The 12,173-nt window shown below is 36.3% G+C and overlaps 1 protein-coding gene across 1 annotated transcript; it reads left to right on the forward strand.

The window, feature by feature from the left end:
• Positions 1 to 10,596: 10,596 nt before the first annotated feature.
• LOC132622614 (uncharacterized) lies at positions 10,597 to 11,340 on the forward strand. Its single transcript, XM_060337243.1, has one exon. It carries the CDS (start codon positions 10,754 to 10,756, stop codon positions 11,207 to 11,209), a length of 456 nt encoding a protein of 151 aa, XP_060193226.1. The 5' UTR covers positions 10,597 to 10,753; the 3' UTR covers positions 11,210 to 11,340.
• Positions 11,341 to 12,173: the final 833 nt, after the last annotated feature.

Consider the following 12,173-nt stretch of genomic DNA (forward strand, 5'->3'; position numbering starts at 1 on the left):
AGTGCTGACTAGCTTAGCTTTGTAATCCTCCATGATGCTGCAAACTTTGCTCCAATTGTTGTTTGAATCTATTCTATAACCATTCTTATTCATAATACCAATCATATGTTGATTGACCTCATAGCAGATTTTGGACATTGAGTACTTCTTATGTCCATATTTAGCTGAGCTCCAAGCCTTCCACACTTCCCAGCAAATAAAAATTGGAATACTTTGATAAGCCACTCTCAACATAGCATTCTTAGTCTTCTGATTCCACCAGTTTAGAATTCTAGCTTGAATATTCTGATTTTGCATGCTCACTCCCATATAATTTCCAAAATAATTCCAAACTTTACTGGCCATATCCCCATTTATGAAAACATGATAGATGGTTTCCTCCTCAGGATGATCACAGCATATGCACATAGCGTCTGCATTCCTAGCATATTTTTTTATTCTATCATACATAGGGAGCTTTTTTTTTATGGCTCTCCAAATGATGAATGCCATCTTGAAAGGGATTCCTTTTTTCCAAATGCATCTTCATATAAGACTCTCAGGCATTTTTTTTCCTCAGGCTTTGATATGCCCTGGCACAGGTGAATTCTCATGAGGAGTTATGAGTCCAAATAGGCTGATCTTTCTTGTTTTTGGATCCAATCTCCACTCTCTGGATTATATGACAAATATCAGGAGGGAGAAGATTATTAATGTACTCCATATCCCATTTATCACCATCAATATAGTCTGCTACATTGAGATTCCCAGGATTACTGTCTGTATGATGGTATAAAGCTAGAGTCCAATGCCTGTCCAGTTGTCCCACCAGAAGAAGATTTGGGCCTCATTAATTTTCCACAGAATATGAGGTTCACTTTCAGCTTTGATTCTCAACGATTCTTTCCAGATAAAGGAGTGATTTCCTTGAACCTTCCTAGCCACCACATGGCCCTTTTGACAGTATTTAGCCATCATGAATTGAGACCATAAGTTGTCCCCAGTTCTCATCCTCCACCATCTTTTAGCAGCAAAGACTCTGCAAATATCCTCCACGCTTTTGAAACATGTTCCCCCTTCATTCTGTGGGTAGCACATATTACCCCAAGAACTCCAGTGATATCTCTTTTTATTATCTGTTTGCCCCCAGAAAATTCAGCAAAATATCCCTCTAGCTGTTTGATAATGCCTTTGGGAGGGGACATAGCAGCTAGAGTATGCAAAGCTTGTGACTGCAGAACATGCTTGATGATGACAGCTCTTCCTCCTGATGATAAAATACTCCCTTGCCATCCTTGAGCCTTATTCATAGTACTCTTTGCAATATCATCAAAATATGCTAGTCTCTTTCAACCAGGAAAAATAGGACAACCTAGGTATTTCATGGGGAAAAACTGATGTTTATGCCCAGTGATCCTGCTGATCATCTTTCTTCTACCTTCAGAAGAGTGAGTTTCAGTAAGGAAAACATTCTTATCAATGTTGATTTCCTGGACAGACTGTTTCTCATATTGCCTCAAAGTTTTAGTGATCATTTTAATAGATCTCTTGTTACCAGAAGAGAAAATCACAATATCATCTGCATAGCTCAGATGATTAATCAAATGTCCCTTTTGATTCATGCTATAACCACAATATCCCTCCTTGTTGTGAAGTAGATTCAAAGCCTTAGATAAGGTCTCAGCTGCTAACACAAATAATCCAGGAGATAGAGGGTCTCCTTGCTTGAGATCTCTTGTAGAATGGAAAAAACCATGTCTCAGGCCATTCACCATTACTGAATACCAAACCTCATAAATAAGTCTATGAATGAGGTCAATAAATATCTCAGAGAAGCCCATTTTCCTGATAGCCTCTTTGAGGAAGAGCCAGGACACCTTGTCATAAGCTTTTGACATATCAAGCTTCATGACAATGTTCCCATATTTGCTATTTTTTTTATGTCCTGCACTAGATCCTGAGTGAGGAGTATGTTCTCAGTAATCAATCTTTCTTTGATGAACCCTGCCTGATTTTGAGAAATAAGCTTGGGCGAGATATTGGATAACTTGTTGGATATGATTTTGGACTATATCTTGTTTGAGAAATTGCTCAAACTGATAGGTCTCAGTTGAGAAAAATTACTAGGAGCTTTTACTTTAGGTATCAGAATCAGGCATGTGTGAGTGTAGAACTTGGTTAGCTTTCCTCCTCTAAAGAAGTCTTTAACCATATTGTACTCATCTTTTTTAATCACCTCCCAAACTGCTTGATAAAACTTGCCATTATACCCATCAGGGCCTAGAGCACTATCAGGATCCAAGAAGATAATAGCCTGATAGGTTTCCTCAACACTGGGGATTTTAGTAAGGTTCTTATTCTCCTCAGTGCTGACAATTTTTTCAATATTGTGCATGATTCTGAAATTCATTTGTTGATCAGGCTAAGAAAATAAACTGTTGTAAAGTCTAATGGCAGCGCCAACAATTCTCTCATCCCCTTGAATCCATACCCCATTTTCATCATTGATCCTGTGCATATGAGCTTTCTTCCTCTTTTGTCTAATAATGCTATGGAAATACCTTGTGTTGCTATCACCCTCAGTTTGCCATTTAATCCTGGCCTTTTGTCTGATCATAGAAGCTTCTTTGTTTATCCAATGAATTTGCTCAGCATATTTGTTACATTCGACATTTTTGCTTATTCGAAAAATTCAAGGTAAATTGACTTGTAATGAATAAGGCCACAATTGGACCTTACTCGGTATGAATGTGTAGGTTATGAATACAATGGTGTGGAATTACGAAAGGTGGCCAAGGGCAAAATGGGAATTTTGGAAACTTTCCTCATGAATTACAATATGTAGCCAACTAGTTGGACTAAAAAAAAAATAAGAAAACAAGGCCCAAAGAGGGAAGGCCCAACCGGCCAAGAGAGAAGTCCAAGCCCATGGACTAATTAATTTCCATGTGGAATTATAAGATCATAGTTATCCAAAGAAGGTTCAAGAAAAATGAAAAGAAATCAAGAATAAGAGAGAGAGAGGTTTCGGGTGAGGAAAGAAAAAGAAAGAAAAGAAAGAAAAAATTTCTTGGAGCAAATCCTTGGTTCAAAAAATTAAATTCTTGTGAGATTAGTACTAAGCTCAAGGCCCTCTACAAGTTGATATAAGTATTGTGGCAAGAAAGCAACCTTAACCCCAAGTGAAGAAAGGTAAGAATTTTATGCTTTTGACATGTTATGAGAGGTGTATGTATGTTGTAGTAAGTTGAAATGAATGAAAAACATGAAAATTTTGTGTGTTGTGGTTGTATGTATGTTGGCCGAATATATGCATATATATTGCATGATTATGGTGACTTGAATTCATGTTGAAATTTAGTTGTAGTGTGGTAGAAATTGTATTAGAAATGAAAGTGGAATGAATTGTGGAAGTTGGAGAAACATAGGTTGTAGCCGTGTGGTGTTGTGTGGTGATGGAATATGAATTTAATCTTGTTAATATGTTAAGTGTGTTATGGTGAAATGAATGGAAAAAAAAAATAGTCTTTGTTGTCATGGAAAAATGGTTACTAAGTTGTTGAAGGAAATTATGCAACCTTATTATAGCTTATGTAAAAATGGAAATGGAAGTGTTAAGAGGCAAATTATGAGTAATGTTGATGAATTTGGAAGATGGAATTGTATAATGAACTTGTATGTTGAAGGTTAGGAGAATTGGATAAATTGTGGCTTTGATGGAAAGTTTGTAAGTTTGCATATCTTATGTATATCTTGTGAGAATGGTATGATATGCCTCCAAATCGTGTTGTAATGAATTTGATGGGTAATGAACATCAAAATAATAAGTTTGGTTTGGAAGTGTAAGGTCGGAACGGAAAATGTTAAGTTATGACGGAAAGTTGGCAAATTGTGCCTTATTATGTATTTTGAGCTACTTGTCGTTATTATGAATATTGTTGTTGGGTTGTGTTGATTGTTTGGCTGTGTTTAACTTTTGGGGATGTCATATATACAGAGGAAATGCTGCCGAAATTTCGGTAGGCAAGTATGTGTTAAGTTTGGACTATTGAAAAGTTGAAACTAACAAATGGTAAACTTGACCATTTCTAGATTTTGGACGAAATTGAAGTCGACGCCAAGCGAGCGTAAGGCGCTATCGAGGTATGTGAAGCATTTCCCTTTGTTCCTAGGCATGTTCTGGATGTGATAGGCTCGGCCGCGAGCCTTAAGTACGACTCCGTTCCCCGGAATTCGAGACGGAAAACCGCTCCAATTCCTTCAATCCAATTGAAGCTATTTTCTTACAATTGCCTTTAAAATGAATTTTTGTATGAAACTTCCCTAAACGGAGTCGGAACACTTCCAAACGATTACGGATGACCTCATAAGGTCTATTGTCGGTAAATTACATATGTTGCCTCGAGTTGGTCCGAAGCGGGCCCACAAGGCCCGATATCTTCTGTAATACTTTAAATACTTCCATTTTGTCCGATTTTCTCAGAAAACAATTGAACCATTATTTTGATTATGATACAACTATTTTTATGAAATTCTTACAAAATGACTTCTGAACATCTGAGAATTCGATTCTGATAACGATCTGTCGTGCCTTCCCAAGTAGAATGTAGGCGCGTACTATGCATACTATCCGGATACTCTGATTTTGGCTCGCCATTTGGCACCCTTCAGTCTGATTGAGTCGATATGTGAGTCTGTATGTATGTGGTTTCTCATGGATCTGTTCGTGGCTGTCTCAATGCATTCCTTCACTGCGTCCCGGGCCAGGTTCTGTTATCGTGCATATTCCTCTGCATTGTTCACCGCGTCCCTCGGTGTGCGGGCCGGGATCTGTTATATCTGTATGATTATGATATTTTGATCTGTGTATGGGGATGGCGGCCAGGATGGCATCTGATATGATCTGATCTGATCTGATTCTGTCTGTCCACCGCGTCCCGTACTAAGAGGGCCGGGTTCTGTTACCGCGCCCCCAGACAGGGCCGAAATCTGTATGTCTGTATGCATGTGCCATCAGTATCTATATAAGCACATGCCTCTGTATGATTCTGTATGATTCTGTATGGTTCAGTATGACTCTGCACTACTCTGCATGCATAATTCTGTCTGTCCGTCTGAATTACGACTATGTCTGTATGTCCGTATGGCTTCTGATTCTATATGTCCGTATGGATTCTGATTCTGTATGTCCGTATGGATTCTGATTCTGTATGTCCGTATGGATTCTGATTATTCTGCTCGTCTGTCCGGATTATGATTCCGTCGGTCTGTCCGAACCATGATTCTGTTTATCTGTATGGACCACGATTCTGTATGTCTGTCTGGATCCTGACTCTGCCCGTCTGTCTGATGTATGGTTCTGTCCGTTATATTTCTGTGACTCCAGTTCGGACTATGATTGTATCTGTTATGTTTCTGCTTTACATACTCGGTACATTTTTTGTACTGACCCCCGTTCTTCGGGGGCTGCGCTACATGCCCGCAGGTACAGACGCACCAGGTGATACGCCGCCAGCGTAGGTTTCTGACTCTGCTGTTTGAAGAGCTCCTTTGATCCGGAGCGTACACTTTTGGTATATATCTTCTGTTTTCCGCATATCCTGTATGTATGGAAATTCTGGGTACGGCAGGGCCCTGTCCCGTCATATGATTTTGTATGTCTGTAGAGGCCTGTAGATAGATGTGTGGGTTACGGGTTTCGTCTGTATGTTAGCCTTATCGGCTTATCCGTAAATGTCTGCATGTCCAGGTATATATATATATATATGTTTGCGCGCGTGCCGTATCTGTAGCGGCCTACTTCTGTAACATCTGTTTGAAAAAAAAAATCTGTATGATACGAAATTCGGTCAGGTAGGTATGTACGGGTACCTAGTTAGGGTACCAGTCGCGGCCCACGGGGTTGGGTCGTGACAATATTTCTGATGGAGCAAACTTCTGTTAAGGTCGGTATTCTGAGAACTATATATAGCCTCAGCATTTTCAACTTGCTCTTCCAATTCCTTGATCTTGTCATACACATTGCCAATTGAATTTTTGGACCAGCGACTTAGGTTATTGCTTAATCTTTTCAACTTTTGCTATAATATCCACATTGGATTACCTCTTACCTCAACCTTCCATACTTCATTTACTCTATCCATGAAATCTTCTTGCTCAATCCAAAAGTTAAGAAATTTGAAATACTTAAATTTAGGTGGATCAGCTATACCACATTTCATCAGGAGTAACCTATGGTCAGAACCTGTCCTTGGTAGGTGTCTAACATTGACAAGCTGGAACTTTTGGGACCATAGATCATTATAAAAAACTCTGTCCAATCTCATAAGGATCCTTTTCCTCAGTCTTCTAGCATTAGTCCATGTAAACTTATCACCTAAATATCCAGCATCCATCATGTTGCAATCTTCCATGCATCCCACAAATTCCAGGCTCCTGCTTAACCTGTGCTGTTTTGCACCTTATTTTTCATCAGTTTCTAGGATAGAATTAAAATCTCCCATTATAGCCCAAGCCTTGTTAATATGACTATTGAGAGTCCTGAGATTTTCTCACAGTCTTTTCCTTTTTCTAGGAGTGGTTTTAGCATATACAATAGTCACAAAAAATGCCTCAGTACTTGTACAGTGATGAACCGCCATAGTGATTTGTTGGTTGTGATCACTGATCACTTTGCAGTTGAAATCATCTTTCCAAAACACCCAGATTTTTCCATTCTTGTTTGTCACAACATTGTCAAAACCAAATTTTCTTCTGTAATTCTGAATCTTGACTTTGTTGATAATAGCATTATGCACATAAGGTTCTTGAACAACCACAAAAGTGACCTTATGAATTTGAGTAATTTTTTTGAGTCTGTCTAAAGCCCCTTTGGAGCTTATTCCCCTTATATTCCATATGATTGTATTAATCATAAGGAATATTCATTGATGTTTCTTTAGTCATCTTCCCCTGCCTCTAGTAAGTATTACAGGAGTAGAAGAACTTGGTTGTTGTTATTTCCTTTAAGGAACTTGGTTCCTTTAGGAGACAGATTCCCTTTGTCAATAACTTGTTTAATATGATTTTCCACTTCTAAAGTTGTTTCAGGTTCTTGGATGCAGGTGTTCAACAAACTATCAGTAACTTCTTCCTCAGATAAGCTGTCCTCTTGTGTTTGGACTGCCACCCTCTCTTCTTTGGAATGGCCTTCATCATCATCATCTTGTTTGTGATTGTTAGAGTCTGTAGTAGATTTCCCTGATGAGGCTCTACCACTATTTGTATCAATCAGATCCTTCTGCATAATTAAGGCCTAATTTTCCCCTGGGACCATTTCTTCTGATATAGTATTCTCAGTGTCATGAGATTGCCCTGTATCACTCTCCAACTGCTCAACATCATTGTCAATACTTTGAAATATGTTGTGAGTCTCTATTGGAGGATTAGTAGGATCACTAATATCATGAATATTATCCTCCTCATTTTCACTAGTAGTTACCACAACCAATGTTCTTTGTATTTCCTGTTGATCCTTAATGGGCCTTGAGTTCTTTTCTTCTAGTCTTTTCTCCCTTTGATTATCTTCTTCCGCTGAAACAATGTGGTATCCTTCAGTTCCAGCTTGATCATTCTTATTACTGGTCTGAGGGTCTTCCTCATTACTCACTTGGTGAGTTTGATCATTTCCTTTCTCTGCTTGGTTCTTTTCTCTCTTTTTGCTATCGTTGTTGCCCCTATTTCTCACCACTTTTAGAGCATTTCTACTTCTCCTTTGTTTCCTCTTCTCCCTGTGTTTTTCTCCCTTGGTTTTAGCAGCTTGTACTTCAGCTACTTTTTCCTCAAGCTGAACAATTTCCTCCTCTTCTTCAAACTTGTCATTTTCCCCTATGTCTTTATTTTTTTCAGGATTAGTGTCATTTTTCTCAGGATTGACTTCCTCATTTCTAGGGGCTTTTTTCTTGTTGGCAAATCGACATTGGACTAAGGTATATAGTTATTCTGAATTTTTATTCCAACCAAACATGGGATAAGGAGGCATTAAAATTTTATTCCGAGATTATTTTTGCTTATCCTTCACACCAAACGACCCCTTAGGGTTAATCTATAAAAACATCCTTTCCTCCTCACGAGTAATCATCTGAATTTTCATCACACCTTACTATTACTCTCAGGCATTATAAATCCAGTTCTAAGGCTCGTTAAGTTCTCGCTTTCTGGTCATGCTGCCATACGATTATGCCGGAGGCACCACAATAAGATTCACTTGCTTTATGTTATTTATTGCTTCATTATTTACAATACTCATTTATTACTTTGATCATATTAATCTAGCAATTTAGCATCACGAATATCCTTATTTGGTCATCTTAATTTATCTACCTGTCCTTGAACCAAATATACAAATTTAATTGTTATTCTAAAGGCTTAATACATACGCAGCCCCCTAAACTTGTTCCTTTTTTTCCATTTTGGTACCTCAACTAAATGTTGTTCTTATTGAACCCCTGAACTCGTCCTCAAGTGTGTCTATCAAACTCTCTAAATCTGATTTTTTATTAGAAGCAAAAATTAAATCGTGTTAATGATCGAAGGTGAAGTAATATTTTAGACGTGTGGTAAGCTATTCTTTAGGTCATGGATGTGTCGGTTTCTGCTGGTTCTGCTCTTCCACTGCCAACTTAATTAAGAGTTTACTCTTTTTTTCCTTCTCAATTGCTGATAATTTTAGCTAAAAGATGACATAATTAAATTAGAATATATATTAGTATGTTGCTACATTGAAAATAGAATACTATATAAGTCAGATTGTGTTTGATAGACACACTTGAGGACTAGTTCAGAGGTTCAATAGGAACAACACTTAGTTAAAGTGCCAAAAAAAAAAAAACAAGTTCAGGGGGCTGCATATGCATTAAGCCTATTCTAAATAATGGATTTGGGTAAATGATACTCCCTCTGTTCCAAAAAGATTGTCCTCCTTTCTTTTTTAGTCTGTCCCAAAAAGATTGTCCCCTTTCTATATTTAGAAATAATTTAATTTTATGAGATGATTTACAGTCACACAAATATCAAAGACTTATTTTAATTTGGACCACATATTTCAAAAGTCTTCCTTTATATTTTAAATTTTATGTCAAATCAAAAGAAGATAATCTTTTTGGGACGGATGAAATAGTAAAAATGCCAGGTAGAGTCAAAGTGAAGTCCGAACCTCGATTTTAGTCAACTTGGTTGGCATCTATAACAGTACTAATCAAATACAGTATTGTAGTAAAAAGCTCAATTTCCCTAACAGAAATTTCAAACGGTCAAGTCAAATATAAATAAAATAAACAACTGGCATTAATGAAATAATGCACTAACCAGTCTCTCAGCTTAATAAATTTATTTTAAAAAAGAAGACCCTATGAACAAGGGAAAAAACTCAAATAAAGATCAATATGAGACGGTCGTGGTTAAAAAAATGTTTTACCGAAGAGCCAACAATCATGTGAATGCAATAAAAATGTATTTACACGGCGGCCTTTTACTTATGATCCTACTCCTCACCAGCATGGAAGCGAGTGGATACACACTCATCTGATCTAGTCAGATGATTCAGATCACAACACTACTTCCTATTAGGTTTTCTTGTTTAAGTTCATATTATTATTATTATTTTGAAAAAACTTTACAATAAAAACGAGTGTGTTTTTGTCAGTTATATTGGTTTACTTTTAATTATATTTTCTTTAAAGCTGTTATTTGTTAATTATTAGGATTCTCACTACCAACTACCGGTAGGATGCATGAACTGTTCTCGCTCTGAACTACCGTCCATATTAATCTTTTAACTAATAATTTATGATTAAGTGAAAGAATTAAGTTTATGTGTATGTAAATATATATCACGCATCTACTGATTTGATTAAACACTCACTATGTTACGTGTAAGCCATCATGCATCTATTGATTTGATTAAACACTTGCTATGCTACGGGGTAAGTCTTTCAATTGCTTTTTACTGATGATCTGACAATGATATTAGATTATTTTTTTTGTCCATGTTTTTCAAACTGTGTATTATTTTCACATGAATTTATATTTTAAATTCTATTCCCTTCAGATCATTAATCAACTTTTTTTTTGCGGACCAGTCATATATACTCACCTTCAAAGAGCAAACAAAACATTCAATTGAATAGAACTTAGAGCAGTATTTGTTTAGAATATCTCAAAGAATTGAGTGGAGCTCAAAGTCTTATTTACTTCCTATTTCTCCACCTTCAATAACTAATTAAAAGCATAAAAATATTTAGTGAAAGATCAATTATAAAGGGACAAATTTATTAGATATTTGTTGGAATTAGTTATATGCACAAATTGATTTGAATACCACTTTTTTGTGGTAAGAAATCTAGTGGCAGATACCTTAAAACATCTCATTAGTACTCTTTTACACATACAATGAACTTCTCCTTTTTTTTTTTTCTAACCCTTTCCAATGTCATCCTAACACTTTTCTCTACACCATCTTTACATCTCATTATATTAGGTTTGGTACCAAACCTAATATATTATCAATAAAATAAAATAATAAAATAACATAAGATTTATCATTGAGACTATCAAAAAAATCTCCAACGAACCCCATCTTTACAAATCACCACCTTTATAAATTCAAGACATATTTGACCATTTCCCTTCAACACCCTTCATTCCTCAACCAAAGCTCTCATTTTTCTCACTTATTCATTTTCCCTAAGCTAAAACTTCTTCTTTGTATTTTACACAAACCAAAAAAACTAAGAAAATGACACAAATGGGTCGTCATTGGTGGCCAAGATTAACCACGTCCACCTCTACAACCACCAGAGCCACGGCGGTAGACACCCTTTACGGCGGTCGCACCACCACCACCAGAAGTTTTACTTCAACATCATCACAAATAAGAAATAATAATAATAATAATGCATCATCATCATCATCATCATCATCATCATGTTGTGGACTATCAAGATTGATGAGGAAGTTGAAGAGACATAGCAATAAGATGTTGAAAACTGCCACAAATAGTACGTATCCTAGCCGTCAATCATCGTTCCAATGTCGGTATGATCCACTTAGTTACGCCATGAACTTTGATACTACTGGAACTGGAAGTGTATCTGATGAAGATTATTACAAGTTCTGTGCTTTTTCTTCGAGGTTTGTTGCTACGCCAAAAGGTGATCATTGTCCAAATTTAATGACCGCTACTTCCCATTAAGCTAGAAAAATTAATTATAACAGATGTGTATCATTTTATCATTGTTTCTTTTATTTACTACTTAGTTGGATGAAAATGTTGTATACTGCTTATTTGAGGATAAGAAATCCCAAGTTTTGGAGGAACTAAAAGGAAAAGGCTTCCATCTTTCTTTCTTATTCTTTTTATTATTATTATTATTATTATTATTATTATTATTATTATTATTTTAAGTTAAAGCATAAGTATTACTCCATCAGTGTTAATTTATGTGATGATATTTAACTAAACATGAAGTTCAAGAAAGAAAGAAGCACTCAAGACTAGTGTGACTTAAAAGTCAATGATGTGGGAGGAGAACCCTAAAATATCGAGTTCAAATTTCAGCAATGAAAAAAAAAAATACTAGGTGATTTTTTTTCATATGCGTAAGTCTTGGTGGTAGAGTTACCCAAAAATTGTGTTGGTGAGAGCTAGTAGATATCCGATCGACTAATCGAGATGTGCATAAGTTAGGCCGAAAACCACAGTTATAAAAAGAATATTTTTGAAACTTATGAGTGCAGTACAACTAATTACAGCCTATAATTTTGAATGTCGTCTAAATGAAACTGGTAAACAAATATGGGTAAAAGCCTGTGACCCAAATGTGAAATTGGTATACATATTTTTTGAACATCAAAAAGCAAACTCATCAAAAGAGAATGGAAAATCTTCAAATATCAAATTCGATGAATGCACTAAACATGTAATAATTTGCTAAATAACATTTTGCTTACTTGGTACTTTATTTATTTTTCTGTCTTGGAGCGTGAGGGTTGGGCTACAAATATTTATAAAAAGTATGCATGTCGTTTTGTACAATCGTCTGTGACATAAAAATTGTTTGGTGAGCATGTGGCAGTGCCATGTGCTACCATTTCCAACGTGATGTATAAAGTTATTATAAGTGGTGTTAGTGTACTATGTTTCAAAAGTCAGAATT

This window comes from Lycium barbarum, chromosome 12 (assembly GCF_019175385.1).
Source record: "Lycium barbarum isolate Lr01 chromosome 12, ASM1917538v2, whole genome shotgun sequence".
Classification (NCBI taxonomy): domain Eukaryota; kingdom Viridiplantae; phylum Streptophyta; class Magnoliopsida; order Solanales; family Solanaceae; genus Lycium; species Lycium barbarum.